This window comes from Bacillus rossius, chromosome 5 (assembly GCF_032445375.1).
Source record: "Bacillus rossius redtenbacheri isolate Brsri chromosome 5, Brsri_v3, whole genome shotgun sequence".
Classification (NCBI taxonomy): domain Eukaryota; kingdom Metazoa; phylum Arthropoda; class Insecta; order Phasmatodea; family Bacillidae; genus Bacillus; species Bacillus rossius.
In genome coordinates, this window is record NC_086333.1 from 44,307,105 (window position 1) to 44,330,974 (window position 23,870).

Below are 23,870 nucleotides of genomic sequence, written 5' to 3' on the forward strand. Positions count from 1 at the left end.
TATAAAAATGTAAGTTAAAGCCAGTTTTCCATTGTTTCAAGAATGTGTAACATCTGTACATTACCAGACAGAATTTTAAGCATATAACAAAACCTCATTTTTAAAATATATGTTAAAAGATTATAGATACAATTGGTGACTTTTTTTCTTTTTTTTTAAATATGAATAGTATAGTCTTTAAAATGTGAAATGACAGTGAAATAAACTTACAGCATTTAACAAATTTGTTTCGTTAAAAGAATCTCCTGCTTTAGCATACCAAACACACAAAAAAATTAAATTAAAATGTTATTGAAAAGCAAGGCTGACCAGCCTACTTTGAATATTTTTTTACTTCAACTTGGCACATGATAGCTTCTCAGCATGTTAAGTGAAAGAAGTTATGACTACAAACGGAGAGAAAAGTTATGTTAATGTTGTATTAATGAAATAAAACATATTGCAGTGAGGTTACAATGTTGATTTGTCTAACTTTAGTTAGCACAGTGTTATGGAAAAATACAGGCAATTACGGTTGTGATTTAATCTTCCAGTAATTTACAGTGTCTTCTGTGTATCAGAGCAACACTGAGAGCTAACTGGCATAAACAACGGCAATAGTAACAAGAATCACTAGTTTGATGTACAAATTATTTAGTTTCTATGACCCACCGTTCTAAATAGGATCAATTACTTAAAGCTTAAGAATTCACCGTTCCAATTCCATATAAAATTGGTGAATTAAAGAATCAACATGCTCATTCCTACTATTAATACTAGGTATTAATATTTATCTTTTACACCACTCACTTTCTTTATAAAACTTACACAATTTTTCAATTAAATTATGTTAATTATTAGGGGGAAGAAAAGAGCACAAAATAAAATCCTAAAGTACTAGAGTGAATCTCTTCCGAGAACTGTACCTGAAAAATTCAGCACGCACTGCTGGTTGAACAGTTAACTTGTCACACTGTAGGTAACCTAGTATGGTCGAGTGGAAAGCAGTGACAGTTACACTACTATAGCATGATGCATTTGACTGTGCAGTAGTTTCCACTTATTTGCTGTTACTCTTAGCAGAGAAAGAACTAATGGAAATAAGTCTGCTTGAACTGGTAGCAACACATTTAAGTTTTTATTTCAATTTCAGACGAGGCAAAAAATTAACCTTCAGATGCCTGTAAACTTTCGCAAATGAGTTTTTGGTTTAAATGTGTGTTTTTCACTGCTAATTGTGTTGTGTTATTGAGGCGAGGACACTGTCGCAGACACTTTGGGGTGTGACAAAACTTTTGGTAAGACAAATTATGATTGAAGTACTGATTATCCTCATTTCATGTGGAATAGGAACTATTACTTGCATCCTGTTAAGCATATTATATATCATGCAAGATCCACCCATTTAGTCTCTGAAGAATAGTTGGTTAACATGTTGGGCATTTATGATTTTTCATTATAACCTTAACACTTGTTGCTGTGTTAATCTTTTGCCTCAATTATTTATGTTTAGGTTTGAAGTGTATGTTATGGGAATAATTACATTTTTAAATTGTGCAGCATTATAGTAGTATGTACTACTACTACAAACCTTAGACTAAAAATTATACCCAATTTTTAATTATCAATTTCCTTTTTAAGGAGTTTATCACTTGTGGCTATTATATGTTAGGGTCTAGCATCATTTTTGTAGCATGAAAAAGTTATGGTAATCATTATATAATTCCTTGCTCATAATTAATGTTTTAGTAAATATTTAGATTTTTTTACTCCTTATGTATTAGCTTCATTTTGTCAGTATCATTAAGTTGCTAACAGTTGTGCACCACACAGGCTGGTTTTAATGTATGTAAAATACTGTAGGAAGCCATACCATCTTTTGAGGTTTTCTTTCTATAGTTTCCTTTTGCTTTGGTGAATTAACACAGCAATTTACAAGTAGAGCTAAGCAGTTCCCTCTTACTTATTTAGGTAGGACACCCTGTAACCCCTCATACAGTTCAGTATAAAGTAGTACTTTCAATAGTATATTTTAGGTACATTAAGAGATCACTATAATGGATCTTATAAAAAACTTATTCATCTACCATCAATTACTAATGTAAACAATTCTATTCTCTCACTATGAGGATGTACGTAAATGAAAAGTCTCATATAAATGTGCTAAGAAGCAAATATTACGTTCTTTTAAAAACTTACCCTAATTACAAATAAAAACTGCAATATAGTTTTGATATGCTTAGTTTAGTTTGTTTAGTAGATTTTTTTTTTGCATGTGTACAAGCTTGAACAAAGATACCCTGTTTATTGCATAATCATCGCATATTTAATACTAAAATAAAGTTTGAAAAGTAAGGGTGTGACTATTATGCGCAAAAAGCTTTTTTTTTAGATAAAATTATTTGTGAAAACAAAAACTATGCATAGAAAGTACTTTTATTTAAAAAGTAGAGTATACAAATGCACACCAAACATTTTAAAATTAAGTCATGCAATAAAAACATTTTGCTCAACTTTAAATAGAAAAATAAAAACTGTTAACGCAAACGTGAGTCTGAACGTGTAACTATCGTCGTAGTACAGATCACAAGAAAGCGCGGGCTATCAAATGAAGTTAACTCGGCACTCAACAGAGAGTGCGTGTTGCATGCAATAGGCGAAATATTGATATTCAACTACATGTGAGCGCTCTGTACGGAAATCAACATAACCAAACATGAATGATGCCAACTAGCACTGGCTACATTTTTATAAGCGGTACACAGCGGCAACAAAGACAAAAAGATAAAGGTAATAAAGTTAAAACATCTTTAAAAGAAAATATACAAATCAGACAGCCTTGTATTTCTGTTAATTAAATAATTAAGCAGTAATATCCTAATGAATATTAGATTTCAACTTCAAATACATTGTTTTATATGGGAAAACTACCTACACAAAGCACTCGAAATCTAAAAACATCATGCAACGTTTATGCAAGAAATTTTTCTCTCCAAATTTTGATTTTCTAAAATAACGGTGCAACGATTATGCAATGAATAGTGTAGGAGTTTTCTGCACACCAAAGGCCAAAATTCTGCGATAGTGACACACAAATTCTGCGATATAAAACAAGAAATTCTGCGATAAGAAATGTAAAGTTCTGCAATTTATTAAAAATAGTTTATCACATTTGAAACATGTATATACAACCTAAAGAAGTCTAACTAAAGGGAATTATATTACTTCTGTACATGTGAAATTCTTACCTAATGTAAGGCACTACACAAATGTTGAAATACAGCATTAATCATATTCTTGTGTTCAAAAGTTCAAACTGAGCATTTGTGAACTATCTATTCTTTATAAAGACTTGTATTGAAATGCAACATGTTGAGCATCTTAATATTTTCTAGTAACAGATTACAACTGTTGTCTGAAAGAATGTCCTTATAAAATGAAAAACTTCTGTCACAGTCAACACTGTTGGTAGGCATGCATAAATAAGCCCTTGCTATACCTGCCAGAACTGGACACCTTTCTTTATGCTGTCCCAAAACTGGAATGGGTCAACATCTAACCAATCTGAGTCTTTTAAGATTCCAATGTAAGTAGCAAACTACTTCACCACAAGATGCTAAAAGTGACAATACACTAACATAATTGTTAAAATAATGTGACAGCAGAATAGCTTTATTAGGAGAAAATATTCTCACATATTTCAAAAAATTCCAACCTGGTTGACCGTGTGCTGACTGATATTTAGCCAGTTTTTTCCAACGAGCTAACAAAAACAATTTTGAAAAGCGATTTTACAGAAACTGAACTTTCAGCAGGCACTTCGTTCAAGTAATGGGAGTGGTCTGTTTTCGACTGAAGTTCAAGGTAAGCCTTCAAATCTACTAGGGTGTCATACACACTTCTGTTGCCTTGGGACTCTCAAACTGTCAGAAGTTGAACAATTTTCTGACATTTCAGCAATGAACTTCAAACAAGCTAATAGTTTCTTCTGGTTGACATCATTTTGCACAACAACATGGACAACGCATTAGATGGAACACTTATATGTTGCAGTTCTTCCTCCAGAAATGACTTAAGACTTCAAGTGTAATTTTATCGTGGTACATTACTGCCTGAAACCATGAGTTCCAACGAACAATAACTGTGGAATAACAGGAGCTTTCACTTCCAGACCTCTATCTCAGGTAGTTCATGAACCTTGCTTTCCTGGCTGGTGCATTGCAAAATAACATTTTCATTGCACTCACAAATGCATCAACCTTTGAATGTCTTTCTCCAATCACCAACCAATGACAGGATATGTGCAATACAAGTAATGTGGATGCAGTGAGGAAAAACTACATTCAGTGTATCTTTATATATCTTCAGCATATAAGCTGCATTATCAGTAACAAACCCTAAAACATTATTGTAGTCAATATTATAATTCGACACTGCTTTTATAATGCTTTGAGCCACAGTACAACTATTGGTTTTTTCCAACATGACTGTATCCACAAGAAATGGTTGAAGTTTACCTTCATGTACATTCAAAGGTATGAAAATTATGTTCAAAACATACCGCATTTCATCAGTTGTTTCGTCAATTACAACCTATTTGTTTCCCTTCCAATTCCGACATCAACTTCCCTTGGTACTCTGCATGCAAAGCAGGAAGGTGCTCTTTACGCAGCTGTGAGTGACTTGGAATAGAGCCACCATTTACAACATGCTTGTTCAAAAATGAACGAAACTGTTAAGTTTTGTCAGTGGTATGTTAGCACTGATGCATGCTTAAAGAGATCTTTGGACACAATTTTTCTTTCAGCAGACAAACTTTCTTTTTTGAAGGAAGTACCAATCGTCGTTTGCTTGGAGGATCCTGCCAAACGTGAGGTATGTTGCACCTACCTGGCTTTAAGTTTGAGAATTTTAATGATCCTTAATCGTGTAGAGCCTTTTATGGTCCAATAACACATTACAAATGGAGCAAAAAAGTTTACCACCATCACCATGTAACACCTGGAAATTCCTAAGCTCTATCTGCCGCAGACTTGTTTCCCACATGCGGTTATCCCCCGCTGGCTTTTTTAAAAACTTATTAACTCAAAGACATTTTCATTTACTTTAGTGGATCACTATATATATGTATATTTATATTTTTGAACATGGTGTGTGGCCTACAGCTTACGCCAACGGCCAAAAGGTCATTCTTTCATATTCGAAACCTTGTATCGATCGATTAGTCGCTTGATGCGCACATATTTCCATTGACTGTGACTATAGTCGTTTCATAAACGCCAGTAGGATCGCTCGCTCAATGTGCTGCTCATCTTATAATCTTATCTTTGGATTCTCTGCAAACTAAATTTATTTTGCCGTACGTGATATTTTGGTAATTCAAACTTGTATTTTTTAACAGCATTGCCACATTAATTATATGAAAACTTATGTTTATACAATGTTTGGAAATTATTCACTCTGCCCATAATAAGTACGATATTATTTGGGAGAACATAACCCTTGCACGCATTATTACTGCACTCAAAATGGACAAAAACGGTACAGCAAAATCGATGATTCTGCTATTATGCCGGACTCTTGTAATTTGCGAAATATTCCGCGATCGCGGAAAACTCCTAACCCTAGCGATAAAATACAGTACTTTTTAACATATGCCATTGCTAGTTATGTCACAACAAAATTAATTCTAGTGCCAGAATCAAATCAATCAAAAATGATATTGGACAAGTTAGGATACGCAAAACAAATTTTAAAAAAATTCAAATTGGATTCTATTTAGAACTTGAAATATCATCAGTTAAGTGTTTGCAGGGTGTCTACAGAAGTAACAAAATCAATTTTAGTGACTGACCTAAATAGCAACATTTTTTTTACTTTGTACTATTGACTAATCTAATTGACACTTTTACAAAAAAAAATTACACATTAGGCTTAACATTTATGCCTAAAAACTACCAATGACCACCAAAATTTAAAAGGACATGTTATCCTAATGCAGAGCTGCCTACCTCAAATCACACCCATCAGTAATTACAATTATATAAAAAAAGTGTAAATCATGCTCGATAAATTTTTCCTGAGGCATTATGACACACTCACAAGATAAAACAAGGACATTAATATGCAAAAAAAAAATATAGGCCTATGTATATGAATATAATGAAAATTAATGAATCGAGAAAAAAAAAAAAACTTTTTGAACAATACAAACTGAATATGTAAGAAATGTCAATTTTACTGGAAATTTTGAATCTTCAATTCAAAGTATTCAAAGTTAAACTTTAGAAAAACTGTCTTTTTATTTGCTATTTGCTTCTTTTATCCTAACTGGATAAGAACTGTCATGTAAACAAACAACAGAAGACAAACACAAGGACTTGTAAACAATAACCCTGAGTTTGTTACTTTCGTTTCTTCAGATGTAGCGAAAAAAGGACGATATAGATTTATTGCTCATCATGGCTATAAAATGACCCGCATGTTTCTTTGATTCAATATGCCGTCTACAGTCATCCCTTCCACCATGTGCAATCGAAAAGTCACACGTGCATACATTACAAAACGCATGGCGTTCCAAACATTTGAAGACAACAAGCATGGCCATTCTTTTGAATATTTAAGTCGAAAGTTCTGAAGAATTGCGTGTTTCCCCCCCCCCCCCCCCCCCACCCCCCCCCCCCCAAGGTACACATTGTTCTGTCACACGCTTCATTTCTACAACTGGCACTGAAGAACACAACACTATCGAAAAACACAAAAAAATTTCACGTCTGTAGACACGACAAAAACACTATGTTGGAAAAAATGGCTTTCAAGAAATAAATTAAAACAACACAGGTTATCCAAAGTACCGTACAAAAATTATCGTGATGTAAGTAGCCTTCAAACGAAAAGTCTGAGAATATGTACTAGTTGTATCGTATAACGGACGTAATGCCATCCCATTATTATTTTAAAACACGAGAATTAATCCACTTGTTTCGACACTTACTAGTTCCGTTATTTGCGCAACCAAGCGATGTATTCAAACTGCGTTCACGAAACACGCACAGCAGAAACGGAATTTTCTCCGTTAGCATGCAGCACAAAGCCTAGTTTCCGTAATAAACCAACGATGTTCCGTAATCCCGTAATTCGGTGTTACATCCGTAATAATTACGGAAAATCCGTAATGGCTGGCAGCTCTGCTAATGAGAGATTGTGTATTTACTATACTTATATGGACGCGGAGGCGGAAAGCATCGTTATCGTAACAAGTGTACTAGTATACCGTAACATCTATGGTTTGAAAACCTCTGAATCCTCGTACAAATACGAGACTTTTCATACGTCAGGCAATACTAGACTCGTACGGCCTGTCTCCTAAAAAACGAAACAACGAAAACGAACATAGCACGACAATCAGCTTGACCCTTGACATAGCATTGAATTTCACCACTGCGTTTCATGGTATTTTATTTCAGCACTTTGTTCTTCTATCACAGGCCAAACCATACTAAAGAAAGAAAAATACGGCTGTGCCAATTACACAGTCACTTAGTGTCCAATAAATACACGTGAAAATACGTAAAAAGAAAAATTTTTCGTGAGCTTGTATCGAATTCCGTGACTTTTTAGTGACTTCGTGACCTCGCATCAAAATTCGTTACTTTCGGGACTTTCGTGACTTGTAGACACCCTGGTTTGATTTGAAACTTTAAAAAAAAAAAAATACATTTTCATCAAGTGCTGGTTTCAACTTGTACTAAAAATTGATTTGATGTAAAGAAAATGATTGTGGAAGGTAGAAGGGCCACAGGTAAGAAATAAACAACAGTAAAATAACTAGAATAATTTATTTTTTCATGGTAGAAAACGGAGAATGCATGCTTGCATGGACCACTTTTTTTACAATATATCCTTTTTTCAAACTGATTACAAAATACAATCATTCAAGTGCAAACGTGCAGCATTGTCTTAACATAGCCTCTAACCACTTGTTATGGAAATTGTTTTTCGGCACCTCCGTGGTTGAGGCTAATTTGGACTGGACTGCTTTTAAAAGAAACAAAAAAGGCACAGACCAGAGAAATAATTTGAAGATTGTATAATAATAAACCTGCACTGCATCCAAATACTGAAAAAAAATTACTACCATGTAAGAAATGTTTTGCTAGAGTATATAGGTATATAGCTTTTTTTTGCAGGGGCATGTGAGGAATTTATATTGGCTGGAAAAACTAAAGCTACACAGCAGTCAAGATCCTGGTAAGCTAAGCTGTTACTCTACAACCTGGCCAGGTAAAAATATATTTATCAGAAATGCTGACATTTTTGGTTACAAGCTGACAGAACATCCTGACCAAGCAGTGTACTACAAAAAGCAGTCAGTAATGCCCAAGGGTAAATGCCACTGAAAAATTGAACAAGAATCCAAACACTCAGCATGATAAAATAAACAACTTGACATGAATAACAAAAGTGTAAACAATTTGTGCAAACAATGAACAAGTGAGCCAAAAAAAATAAACAAACATAAATGCTGAGAAATGACTTTAGTTGTGTTGTGGAAACTGTACAACCACTGGCATAAAGTTGTGTGCCATAGTTGAGACCAGCTCAAAACACTCCAACACTGAAGAAGCAACTGGTGAACCGAACATAACTAACTGAACTCAAGTAATGGAAAAGAACTTTAAATACAGCCAGTAAAAAAAAAGCCTGAACATTTATCTTTACAAACCTGGCAGGGTTAAAATTTAAATGTACAGAAAAGATTTTTCTTTAGAATATTATGAAAATTGAAAATTAAAAACGTGCAATTAAATCTTTACTCTAACAATTGAGTTTTGTAATTTCCACAAAATATTACTACATAAACATCAACAAACCAATACCAACACACTTAATGGTGCATGATCTGCAAACAGAACATATCAAAATAGTGATAACCAAGACCAAATATTGTAAAATGAAATAAACATCATCAACTGGAAAAAAAAAATTCCTCACATTGAAATGAACCAAAAAGTGGACAGAAAATTGCTGTTCCCCATTTTGAATTCAAAGCACCCTATTAACACACACTATTTTTGGTACACAGTAAATAACCTGAAGATGGACACTAAATAACTCATCCTGCCACAAATTACGAAACAACGTTATCTGATACAGAAAAAAAAAATTTGGAAAATATTTCTTGTCACGCAACATTTTTATGTACAAATTCAATTTCATACTTTGAAACCATAATACAAAATAAAATGTATGTGGCAGGTTAAGCTACAAAAAGCAAAACTATTTTAACATGAACTGATATATATGTATACTCTTGAGTGAAAAGAGAAATAAAAACACCCATTAAAGAAATAACTTGTTCTCACAGAAACCTGACTAAGAAACCCTAAAAGTTAAAGATAATAATGTAGCAACATATGTAATTAACAGAACAACCATTCTTGCTCCCTAGTTTGCAATGCCTTTCCACAGAAACACAAAGTATGTGTGACAAACACCATATACAACAACAAACAGGAGAACTCCCCCTACACAACTGTATACTCTTATGGGTTTGTATGCTAACTATTTCCAAACACGAATATTGAACATTAAAAGAAAAGCATAATTCAATAACTGAAAACCAAAAATATAAGTAGTGAATATGTATTACAAACCCATAAAAATATTATCTTAATCTAAGATGCTTCTGAGTAAAGTACATCAGATAAAAATTTAAAGGAAAATGATACATGGTAACCATTTCCACAATACACTTACAAATGATGAAATTTAGGGCCTGACAGAATTCAACTAATATCCACAAATTTGTCTGCTAAACACAATTTCACTTCTCTATTAATAAAATGGAGTTCAAATCAGTAAAACTATTTTAAGAAAAATGGTTACCAAAACTATTACAGAAAATAAATGCCCTAAAGTTAAATTCTCTTAATAAATCACTTTGAATTTATAATTACTGTCAATAGTTTCAAAAAAAATATTTTGATATTGAAAACAAAAATACAAATGTATATATAGGAAGGTTCTTCGATGATAAACATTTTAAACTAGATGCTTTGATCAAATCTTCAGGCATATTCTGCCCAGATAATGCATTTGCTAAACCATTATTAAATTATGAAAAGCCTTCCTACAAAGCTTAAAAAGCAGTTTACATATTTTAAAATTGACCATTGAATAGCCAAATGAAAACTGAATGACCAGTCGATTTCTTTTAACATTCTGTCAGCATGCAATAACTAATACATAATTGATGGAAAATGGCAGGCTGTTATTGCATCAAGCATATTTCGAAATCGACATTTTGATGTTAAATTGTGCTTGAACTGCAACACTAGTAGCTTCAAGTTGCCAAGCTGGAAGTTTTGACGTGAGGCACAATGTGTAAAGATTTACTTGAATATTTACGGCCACGTATGTGAAGCAACTTGGTTATAACCTGCCTGATGAACATGTTTTCTCTGTTCACAACTGTTTTATTTTCCCTCAAAACTATACTTTTGTTAACTGTCTGAGGTAGTGAATAAACTTGCTGTGTTTTTGTGCTCAGTTGGGCACACAATGAAATATAGATTGTTTTGCTTCACAGGCAGCAAAACCATTCCACTGGGAAAAGGCAATCAGTGAAGACTATCCCACACCCGAACCAAAAAAAGTACACAAATGATGGCAATCCCACCTTTGTGACAAAAACTCAAATTACTACTGTACTTCTAGAAGAGAAACCTGTAACAATGAGTTCTCTGTAAAATCAATACCACAATCTGCAGTTAACAATATGCCCGTTATATTTTGAACACATCCAAAACACCCTGCTTCTTTTTTTTACAACATGGAAGTAACAACTTTCTTTGTGAAACTAATTTTGTACTCTTATAAAACCATTTCCCAACTGCAACATACAACCTAGGTAGGAATACATGATGCAAAATACACCTGGCTCAGTGCTTACACAAGTGGGAAGTTGTTGCAAGCCTCAAGTAGAGACTTGTGAGGTAACTGGTATTTAAAGCAAAACCTGAGTTCGGTAAATCAACAGAGAAATATTGTCTTCTGTATAACAATAACATTCATAAAATATGCATTCTATACAATTATATATATATATTACACTTAGTATATGAGTTTGTTCAAGCACTGAGCTCAGTTATCAATACTTGCATGTGTACCCCAAATATTTAACACAAGAAGCAGAGTGCTTTCTATTAAGATATCTTACAAGATAACAAACCACTTAAGGCAAACTACTATGTAAAAGAACAAACAAACTGTTATATGACAGAACTGAACTATTTTAAGGAACTGATTTTGACATTAACATTGGCATTTCCTTTCAGTTCAGAGCAATTACTACAGGAATAAGTTGGAATTTTCTTAACTACTACTGAAAAAGAAATTTTTTCCTTCTTAAAACTTATTTCTGTATGTTTCATGTCCTATTACCTTTTACTTAACAATTACATCATCAGCGCATCCTTTAGCTTGAAACTATTTGAGCATTACTCAAAATATTTATAAACTCATATAAGACTGATATTGGGAAACAACATCATATATATTTTTCATTGAATGGAAAAACTTAATTCCCAGTCTTCTAAGTTTCAGCTTACTTTTTTTACAGGTTTTTTTAGTTTGCAAGTGTGCTTGTTTTTTTTTCTCAAGATAATGTATAATTATGTTCACATGAAAAAGACCAATATTATTCTAAAGCCTTGTAGTGACTTGGTAGATTAGGTCTCCCTGCATCATGTTTACTGTAGTAACGTCAGTATCCACCTAGTTTACAGTGTCAGTCGGTAAGGTAAAGATTGGTTAAATTATCTTTTTAACAATACAATAGCATCCACTTCATGTATTTATGCTATTTGTATTAACAAATGAGGGCTTGGTGGTGATGGTATTTGTCATTTTATAAATGGGTATTTTAGCTTAATTTTTGAAGCCAAACTACCATAAAATTTACCAAATAATGCACAAATACAATTTTTAGGTGATTTGTGCTATCTAAATATTCTAGAAAATTTGCTTCTATGAACATAAAATTCTGCACCCCCAAAAAGTTAGTTAAATGTCTGTGAAGGTTTATAACAATTTGTAAAGTTTTTCGGCCTAAAAATTATCTCCCAAAAGTATGATAGTTGAGAAAAATTTATGTAATATAAATTTTTGATAATTTAGAAAGACATTACGAAGCAGTTTCGAATGAATTGAAAAACGCTGAGGCTTTGCGGGTAATGCGTGCACGTGGGTTGAGATGGTGTCGATTTGTTGGCTGTTGGTAAAGAAACACTTGGCTGACCCTGACCAGGGAATGTGCAGCTATTGTCCACACTCACTCACCTAACGTTTTCTTCTCCATTTTTACCACATAGCCCAAAAAAAGCTACGTGAAAAGTTTTAATTTTTTATATTAAAATCTAACAAAAAGATTTTTCCCCCCAACAATGTATCAAAAATAAACTTTTGTTTCAATAACTTTGCTTATAAAATGCAAAATGAGAACCACACAATGAGTGGTACCCTTTTACATATTTAATGTAACCTTTGTACTAACTAAACATCAGGATCTCGGACAAGATGGTACATCCAGACACCCTGAATTGCATTCATTTACATAATCTCTCACCTCCACAGAACCTCAAAAAACGAGGCTTTTATTAAAACATCTTAAATTCGTATCACATTAAAAACACACCGACATGTTTTCCCTCAATTTCCATATACTTTGACTGAATTAAGTTTGGTGGACCTTTTACTTTTTACATACAGTAAAACGACAAAACATAATTTCCAGATATTCGATTTCTGGAAAAATATAAACATTAACCTCTCCCCATAATAATTGGGAAGAGGTAATTAATGCCATCGTGGAATAAACAGGGAAGGAATAACAAGGCTTATGTTTGTCACACGCAACCGTCTCCCATTTCACTCCCAAATTGTCCTCGCAATAAAAACAAAACTTGTCTTGCTGCGTGTGAACCACTGCCTCATTTGCTTTTCTTCGTATTAATAAAAAACAGTTTATGATTACAAACCCACTGATCAATAGTAATAAAATGGGACAAGCAATGCTGCTTTTCACTATCCCCGAAAGTAACTTCACAACGATTCTCTTTCTTTGAACCTCAACCCCGTCAAACTTCACAGACACCGTTCCTCCAGAACACACACTACTGCTGTTTGTAGAGAAGGCGCACAACATGGAGGAACCGAGTCACACGAATAGAGGAACTCTGGTGGTGTTTTTTCCTCCAGTTCTCATCACATCTTTGGTATAATGTGGATTGCATTTTAATATAGTTTGAGGTATATACGTTGTGTCAACCGACTGGGCTTGTCTATTGTTGGATCGGCTCCCGGCGAGAACCGGTACGAACAGCCCTGCCTCCTGCAGCCAACGGCTGCGCTTGCAGAACCATCGCTCTGATTCGCCGCTGGGCAGACTGCAGCAAACAACGTACATACTGCATTAAAAATTGTACTCATGCCAAGCAAATAAACATTTGTTAAGTAAAGATATGGACCACTCACAAGTTAATTCTTTGGATGTACACAAATTTTTAGTGTTGTATTATATTCAATCATTTCAAATAATACTACAGGAATAGAAAAGCCATTCATACTAAATTATAAGTTATTTGGAAAAAAAAATTGTGAATCAAAACTTAATGCTTATTTTCATAACTAGATAACATTTGAATAAATTTTAACTGTAAACAAATATGTCCATCACAAAAATTCACAAGCCAAACTGGTATAAAATTGCTATCCTCGAATAGATATTTAATTACTAGGGACAAGATCTTACTGTCAAATGCAATAAAACTGAAATACCAAAATGTGGGTTGATACCCACATAACACCAAAATGCAAGTTTGTACACAATGTAACATGGAAATGAACATTCCTTAAATTACTAAAATTGTATTAGTTAAAATTTTAAAATGGGTGCATGTACTTATGTACACGAGTTAGAAGTTACAGTTACTCGGCATGATAAAAAACTTATTTTGCATACAAATATTTCATAGAAAAAAAATAAAAGGACTGGAGTGATTATAAACACGGTAAAGTATACCAAATCAATCGTAATAATGTAAATACTCAGTAATCCATATTAATATTAACATGCGTATAGAACTGTTTAATTTAGTAAAACTGTTGAGATGAATTTTTAATTACCATTTTTCTTGTATAATCGTTGCACATTTTATTCTAAAATCAAGTTTGAAAAGTAGGGGTGCGACGATTATGCGGAAAAAATTGTGTTAGGTAAAGTTATTCATAAAAACAAAACCTGTTCATGGAAAGTACGTTTTTTAAAAAAAGGTGGAGTATACAAGATCACGCCAAACAATCTATATTAATAATTCCTTAAACAAAAACCTTTCTTCAACTTTAAATAGAAAAACCAAAACTCTAACGCGAACGCAAGCCACTTGAATCTGACGTGAACTAACGTGTTGTAGTACACAGTTGCCCCGAAAGAATGCGGGCTATCAAATGTAGTTAACTCGGCACCTTGCAGAGAGCGCGCGTTGCATCCAATCGGCGAGATATCGATATTCGACTAAGTGCGCCCGCTCTATACAGGAAGCAACATAACCAAACATGAATGATGCGCTGGCTAAATTTTTATAAGCGGTATGCCGCGGTAACGCAGACAATCAGATAAAGGAAATACTCTTTAAAAGAAAATTTACACATCAGACAACTTTGTATTTCCGTTCATTAAATAAATAAGTGGTAATGACCGAAATTAAATTTTAGATTATACCTACACCACAGCAACGCAGACGATCAGATAAAGGAAATAATGTTTAAAAACGTCTTTATAAGAAAATTTACACGTCAAACAACTTCGTATTTTATTAAGTGGTAATGACCGAATAAATATTAAATTTCTACTTTAAAATACATGGTTTTATACGGAAAAATATCTACACAAAGCGCTCGGCATCTACTAGCGGGACCAAAAACATCATGCGACAATTACGCGTGTGCGACGATTAAGCGATAAAACACGGTAATAATGAAAATAAATATTCTTAATGTTTATTATAATTTATTAATTTTAATTATTTATTAAATAATGTCAATTATAATGCAATTAAACTGGAACATAACCTCACATATATATAAAAACACTTGAAAAGGTTTACACCCTATTTCTGTTACTAATATTGACAATAAATATTTTTATTTCATTTTATGAACAAGTGTGCAATATCAATCACTTAAGTATATGATTTAAAAGTACATATATATATATTTTTAATTGCACGTAGCCTTTTTTCATCCAATCAATTTTTGTTGCATGCTGCACATGCATCATATATCAGGGTTGCTGGACATATTTGAATATGAATTTCCTTAAATTTTCCAGGTTTACCAGTCTACATGGAAAATTTTCAAGACCATTACATATAATTTTAATCTTAGATGGTAACTTTTTGAAAAGTTTGTAAACTGCGATTTCAGCACAGTTGCAGGACTGCCATCTTATAAATTGTAAAAGAAATGTCCTTTCAGAAAGTAATATCCAAGCATAAGTATCAAATATTTACCAAATCATTAATTTTTAATATCCATGTGTAGGCCATAAATATAAAAACATACAATTATAAAATTATTAAATAAAAAGTACTTGCATATTTCAAACAAGTAATGGCAAATCTGCTATTTTGAAAGTTTAACATACTGAATATATAAAAAAAATTCATAGAATGTACAGTATTTCTGACATCTGATAAGTCTATACAAAGACCCCATACAACAAAATAAAAACTTGTGAAACATAGGTAAACAAAATTATAATGCAAAATTTTAATGCTGTTGCTTGGCAATATTATAAGTATTTAATATTCTAATATTTGGGCTTCCTTCTCAGCTTCTAATTTTATTTTCTTTACTTGCTTGGACCATCTGTTTTTACAGCTAGGCTATAATCACAGTGCGCCATGGAATTTACAAGAATTTGTCCTTCTGCTCGCATCAATTAGGTAGTCACAATTACCAAACTGTCTGTCTCAATGTATAGCACAGTGACATGCTATTCCAAGATCAGAGCCTATTGATTAGTCGAAATCACGGAACATGCTACAAGGTCTGTTGTGTTTGTTAAATGCAGTCTTATTATGTTTGTGACGTGACGAGTTGATAATTACAGGAGAAAAACAAGTTTTTTAAACAAATTAAAACAATTTGTACTCTAAAAGTACAGGAAAAAAGTATGTATAGTTATTCCAGAAATATTTTTGATTTTCTTGACTTTTCCAGAGTACATGGAATTCCCTGACATCACAGTTTTCCCTGACCATAGCAGAGCTGCCAACCTCAAATCACACCCATCAGTAATGGCAATTAGGTATATGAAAAAAGTACGAGTAAATCATGCACGATAAATTTTTCCTGGGGCATTATAACACACTCACAAGATAAAACAAGGACAATAATATGCAAAAAAAAAAAAAAATTGAATACAATGCAAATTAATGAATAAAAAAATATATTTGAACAATACAATCATCTGAATATGTAAGAAATATTAATAATTTTAAAGGATATTTTGAATCTTCAATTCAAATTATTCAAAGTTAAACTTTAAAACAACTGTCTTTTTATTTGCTTCTTTTATCCTGGTTGGATAAGAAATGTCATGTAAACAAACAAGACAAACACAAGGACTTGTAAACAATAACTGCGTTCGTTACTTTCGTTTCTTCAGATGTAGCGAAAAAACGAAGATATAGATTTATTGCTCGTCACGGCTTTAAAATGTTCTGCATGTTTCTTTGATTCAATATGCCGTCTACAGTCATCCCTTCCACTATGTGCAATCGAAAAGTCACACGTACATACATTACAAAACCGTGGCGTTCCAAACATTTGAAAACGACAAGCATGGCCATTCTTTTGAATATTTAAGTCGAAAGTTCTGAAGACTTGCGTGTTTTTTTCCCCCCAGATACACATTATTCTAACACACGCTTCATTTCTACAACCGGCACTGAAGAACACAACACTATCGAAAAACATAAAAAAAATTCACGTCTGTAGACACGACAAAAACCGGACAAAAACACTATTATGAAAAAAATGGCTTTCAAGAAATAAATTAACACAACACAGGTTAGCCAAAGTACCGTACAAAAATTATCGTGATGTAAGTAGCCTTCAAACGATAAGTCCGAGAATATGTACTAGTTGTATCGTACAACGGACGTAATACCATCCCATTATTATTTGAAAACACGAGAATTAATTTACTTATTTCGACAGTACATCGTACATGCGCACACTTACTAGTTCCGTTATTTGAGCAACCAAGCGATGTATTCAAACAGCGTTCACGAAACACGCACAGCAGTAACGGAATTTTCTCAGTTACCATGCAGCACAAAGCCTCGTTTCCGTAATAAACCAGCGATGTTCCGTAATTCCGGGTTAAAATCCGTAATAATTACGGAAAATCCGTAATGGTTGGCAGCTCTGCCATAGCAAAACTAAATATTCCTTATTTTTTTTCATAACATGCTCAAGTCTAAATATGCACACCAAGTGGATTGCAAAATTTAACTACATGCTTAATATTACTTTATTTTACATCACAGAGTATGATAAGTACTTACAATACTAGTGCTTGCCTATTTATTTCTTGACTAATTTATATTTAACACATGTATGTAACCAGGTATTTTATAGCTGCTGCTTATATTCATAAAAACAGCATTAGACAATTTTTATAGTCTATAATATTTAATATATTACCATCTTCAAAAATGAACAGCATTTAACTAATAACCCCAAAAATCTTCCATTTTAGAAATAAAATTAACCTAAAAATAAAAACATAAAAACTTATCTGTACCAACCAAAATGAGCTGTCAAGAATCAGTCCATAGCAAAAAAAATTTTGCGTGCTTCAAAAACCAAATGTGTATTTGAAGTTTAATAGCTACTCCAAGTGAGCAGTACAAATCAATGATTAATTAAAATGGCCAAATATTTGCATATTTAGTAAAACAATATTATCAATTTTCAAAATTATCTATATTAACAACAATCAGTTTTAATTTCATATTTAGGTAATTATATACAAATTACAATTACTTTAAGTTATGACAATAGCCAATAGTTTAGATTTTCCTCACTGTAAATAAAGGAACCTAAGAAATTTGCAAGGTTAGCATTAGCGTAACTAGCATAGTTGCTTAAGTATTTTTCTAGCCTACAATACAACAATTGCGAGTTAGTTTCAATATTTAATAAGTTGTTGAAGAATTTAAATTTTAGACATATTTATTAACCATAAAAACTTAAAAGGTCCAATCATGTGTGTGTCTAGATCACGTGCAAAATTACCTAACAAATTAAGCAGGCCCATTTTGTGAATAGGAACTCTTAAAAGAATAGATAGTGTAAATTAGTGTAATGCTGTTTTTATTTTATACTAAACCTAATTTGCTAGTGGGATTGTCAATTTCCCTAACATATTACATCCAGGTGCACACGTAGATATGTTTCTGCAACACTTACTTGAACGGAAAAGAAGGGTCCTATGATGTGAACGGTCGTCTCTTCCTCTTGAGGGGGGGCACTGCCTTGTTCTGGCAGTTTGATAATTGATCCTGTTACTCGCTGGAGCTCACGTACATTCTGACCACCCTTCCCAATTATTCTTCCTACTTGATTTGAAGGCACCAAGATTTCAACTGTCAATCTTACGTCGTCAGTACCGGCAACAAAGCCTTCTTCTCTCATTTTCTCAAATATCAGGTACTGTGCCTGCAAAAAATAAAAAACTTTAATTTAATACCCTATTAAGTTAATCTTACAAAAATAATAAGCTTTTAAGTTTCCTAAAACAGTGCATAAGACACAGTTAACACGCATGACAAAACAGTACTGAGCTAGTAAAAATACACTATATGTAATAATAATACTAAATATTGATCAGACATTAAAAATACATTTTTTCCCATTAAAATAGGCAGATTTCTGTAATATACTGGTTAAAAATTACGTACAAGATGTTGAAATTAGACTTGAAATACATACAGCATTAATGATGCAACACAACAAATACTCACAACCATTTTAATAAGCCAGGTTTAATTGCAGTTCTCAACAAGCTACCACAGCTGACTTGCTCCCCAAAAGTTGAACTATTGAAGAAATAGTTTCTAGTACAGGCACAAAAATATAAGGCATGTAATCTACTGGTGTAAGCCCGTGCAAAAGATAGGGAAATTAAGAGTTGCCAACGTTTAGGAGAAATTTTGACATCAGTATTGTAAATATTATCAATATAAAATTAAGTTGTGATAAGAGCTAAAACCTCTACAGTAGAACTAAAACATGATAAACTGAAGTGCTACTTTCTTTGAGGCTAACTCAGTTCCGAATCATATATCATTAATATTTTTATAACAGTACAAATTATATTAATTAATTTAATTTTCACATTTGTATAGATAGTTATGTAAAAATTATTTTTTAATTGCTCAGAGTAATACCATGTAATCTAAGTTGATATTTTATGATGGAAGAAATGAAATTTTTCAAATTTATCAGTTTAAAATGTTAAAAAAATTGCTTAAATGTAAAAAGTAATGTTAGTACTGGATAGAACACGAATAATGTAAGTCTCCATATAACATAGTATTTTTACAGCTGTCAAAAGGCAGAACTGGAAATTCAAGAAAACATAGCTTGAGAAGTTAACAAAGTTTGACAAACATTCGTATTGCAAAAGAATTGGTAAAAGTTACGTGAAATGCGTATACAGAATCTTCTAGAGCAGCGGTTCCCAGACAACCCTATGATTAACTTTTCTTTTGGCGGAACCCTAACACCTTCAAAGAAAGTTATGACTAATTGTGCCTACTTTATATAACATTTGACCTGACTCACGGAACCCCTGTGACCCTGCCACAGAACCACAGAGTTCTGCTGAACACCTTTTGGGAACTGGTTTTATAGACGAACTAACTATTATAGTACCCAGTTACTGATAAAACAAAATACTTTATTTGAACTGTTTGAACAAGCCCTAAGGTTTGTGTGAAAATCATTGGCTACATTAGATCTGTTCAACAGGAACATCTAGAATAAACTACAGGGTGTCTACAGAACTGACAAAATCAATTTTAGTGACTTTAGTGACCTTTTCAGTGACTGACTTAAATGACTTTTTTCCAGATTTTTTTTTACTTTGTACTTTTGACTAAACTAATTGGCACTTTTACAAAAAAAATATTACACATTAGGCATAACAATTATGCCTAAAAACTACCAATGACCACCAAAATTTAAAATGACATGTTATCCTAATGAGAAGATTGTGTATTTACTATACTTACTTTCTGAAATTAAAAAATTCTACAACATGATTTGCCTACACTGATAAAACACTTCAATGGTAGGCTAACATATATTATTGATAGGTAGATGTTATACTAGTTCGTCAACTTCTGGCCATGAATCGTATCTTTTTTAATGTTCATCTCACAAATAAATAGTGTCTATAAAGTCCTAACTGGCCTATAATACTGATATGAATGAATAAAACCTTGGAAAAGGCACACTTAATTTTGTAAATGATTGCAAAAAGTTATACCTATGTATATCAGTCTTCTAAACAAAAACACACTTTTTTTTTCAGATTTGTTATCTTGAGTTCCAGTGTCTTTATCTCTTCCTTACTCTGCTCCACAATTCTTTTTTTACACATTTCCAGTTCCTTCAATTGTGAGGTTTTTCTTTGCTTCTCGTTCTTCTGCACTCTTTCTCGTTTGGATTTTAGAGCTTCTTGTCGTCTCTCAGATGCATTTCTAACAGCCAAAATTAAAGATTTTGTAATAACCAGGTCAGATAATTTCCCAACTAAACAAATTGCATCATAAATACTTCGTAGAGCAACTAGTCTTCCTCTAAATTCTCTACAAGGCACTCCTTGTTGACAGAGAAGCCTCTTTCTACTGCAGCATTCCCATGATACATGACTAGTATTTTCTGGAAAAATGTAATCAACCTACTACTGTCCATTCTGGAATCTGTATGTAGATTGACAAGGAATGTGTCTAATTTTTGTGTTTTCCTGTCAAATTTTTTCACAGCATTTTGGACTTCTCGGTTTTCACAAAATCGCAGGTACTCTTTCTTGACAGTGTCTGCATCTGATGCTGCAATCTGATTCTTTTCTACAAAAGCTTCAAGTGCAATATTAATCCTACAAGTTCTCAAAACTTCACTTGAAATAATAGGAGACAGGCAGGATGCTCCCTTACAATTTTAAATTTCAAAGGGCATTTCAGGCAGAGTTTGCCAAAAAGATGTTGGAAGAATGTTTTGCACTCATTTTTGAAGAGCATGGCTACGCTATCGGCTCTTGTACAAACATCAGCTATGATAAATTAAAATATGGTAAAGGACCAAAAATTTTTTACATCCATGCACATGCTGCTGTGCCGTACTGTTGTCGCCTGGCCACAAACCGGGCCTTGAACTTAGTCTAGCCAGTGGCATGTAATTCATACAAACAAACAAAAGCAACGTCTGCCCATCCAGCTGCCAGTTTTTATAGCTGTACATGCTTGATCACTCATAATGCATCGTGTTCAAGTATTTGAGACAAAACTAGAAGTATTATGGTGCGCAGATTGACATGAAGGCCACGCTTATATTGGTCGCACTTAGTTTTAAGCAAATCAACTGTGAGCACAATTTTCTTTCAAAGACGTTTTAAAACGTTATAACTAGGGGCCTGTTCTTTTCGCGATCGCGATTAAACAACGATAAACGCGAAATCTCCGTTAAATACAGTTTTTACGCGAAATCGCCATAACACAGCGTTTTTACACAAAATTTTGTATTAAAACGCGAAATCGCAGTGTTTTTACGCGAAATTTAAATACTGGTTAAAAGACTTGTCTCGTCAATGGTAAACAAACACCGCAACAAGGCCGCCAAACATTAATCATAAATGCACTAAAGCAAACAAAAGCTTACACACGCTCACATTATAATGTTAAACCCAAAAATATACTGTAAAAATACGCAAAACTAAGGCGTTTATTTTCCTTTCCGGCATAATGTTTGGATAGATAAGACGAACAGGCGAAGTTTTAAAGCGTACACACACCGCTCGGGGCACTGACGTCAGCTTGGAACAGCGACACCGGATAAATACAAAAGCAAGCAGATGATTGGGCGAAAGCAAGCAGATGATTGGGCGAACGGTGTTTGGAACAGCCTTACGTGAGTGGCCATATCACGTCAGCCGGGGGCGCTGGCATATAGTTGGAACAGCGTCGTAGTATCAAGCAGATTAAATCGCGCCAAAATGCGGAAAAATGTAAACAAACATTAATTTTCGAATGGTGTGACGATGATGATTAGTTGGCCAACAGTTTTTATAGATTTTGTTGGGTCGTTACAACAATGCGGAAATACCATAACGCCGAATGTCAAAATTGACCACAAAGCCGAAATAACAACTGAATGAATTTGTGTGTGTTTCTTAAATGTACCTTAACGCCTGAATACCACAATCAAACCTAACCTTATCTTACCTAACCTTATCTTACCTAACCTTACATAACCTAACCTTACATAACCTAACCTTACATAACCTAACCTTACATAACCTAACCTTACATAACCTAACCTTACATAACATAACCTAACCTAGCCTAGCCTAGCCTAACCCAACCTTTGTTGCAGCCCTGTAATGACATTTGTCGGCCTTGTGGTACACAGCAGTTTTCTAGCTGTCGTCGTTGTGATCAATTTGGCATTTCGGCGTTGTGGTGCGTCCTCGATTTTGTTAAGGGATTAATAGTTTTCCAGATTAGTTTATGGGAACGAACTAATAATCAGTGTCTAAATCAAAAGTATTGTCATATAAATATATGTAACCTATTTGTTTAGGGTATTCAGTAATGAGTAGGTTCAAGTAAAATTATTTAACTTTAAACACAGCTTTTGGTAATTTTTAATGACTAAATCTGAAAATTTGATTTACCACTTTCAGGGGGCCCTAGTTATAACCTTTATCTTTTCGTCTGCGTCGCTGCAGTGTACCGCTTATAAACATGTAGCCACGCTAGTTTGGCATCATTCATGTTTGGCTATGTTGCTTCCCGTAGAGAGCACGCACACGTAGTCTAATATCGATGTTGATATCTCGCTGATTGTATGCAACTCGTGCTCTCTGTCGAGTGCAGAGTTAACTACATTTGATAGCCCTCACTCTCAAGTCCTTAGGTTTTTTTAAATAAGAATATTAATGTGACCTGACATCTACGTACGGAGCCAAAAACGTCTTTACAAAACCGCCCTTATACATGGTTTCAACCACCATGTTCACTTTTTGACCACAGAAAAACAATTCAAGTGATTTGATATAGTCAACAGTCAACGACCATTTTAATTATTTTTCGATACTCTTAACAAATATAGATCAAGCTGCTTAAAGTTTAATGTTTTAAAATGTGTATACAAATCTTTTTGCAACAGTATTCACAAGGACAGTGAAATAACTGATTTTAGGTATTTAAAAGGCCTAAAAAAAAGTTTTTTAATCACAACAAAATTTTTTTACACCACACTTGTTTCTTTAGAGTTATAAAACTGCTGAAAATAGTGCATTTTTGGTCACTTGTAGTGTTTTCTTTACTACACAATAATGTATAGTCCCGAAATAAAATCCACATACAAAAAAGTAACCTCCTGTACAACTTCTAAAAACGTACATCACAGGGTTTTTTTTTTTTTTAGAAAAAATACTTTCCCAGCTCCCATTATTAACCATTTTTTTTTATTAAATAAAAAAGAACTTAATTTTTTTCAAAAATACTCACTGAATTACTGAAATCACTACA

At 33.3% G+C, this 23,870-nt stretch overlaps 1 protein-coding gene across 3 annotated transcripts in view; it reads right to left on the minus strand.

Annotated features, from left to right (window-relative positions):
- Positions 1–7,802: 7,802 nt before the first annotated feature.
- LOC134531751 (insulin-like growth factor 2 mRNA-binding protein 2) overlaps positions 7,803–23,870 on the minus strand; it is a 226,233-nt gene continuing 210,165 nt past the window's right edge. For all 3 annotated transcript variants that reach the window (XM_063367625.1, XM_063367626.1, XM_063367627.1), the window contains 2 exons: positions 18,523–18,771; positions 7,803–13,427 (listed from right to left, as the gene is read on the minus strand). In XM_063367625.1, the coding sequence (XP_063223695.1) occupies positions 13,323–13,427; positions 18,523–18,771 (354 nt within the window). In that variant the 3' untranslated portion in view covers positions 7,803–13,322. The remainder of the gene's footprint in view (positions 13,428–18,522; positions 18,772–23,870) is intronic.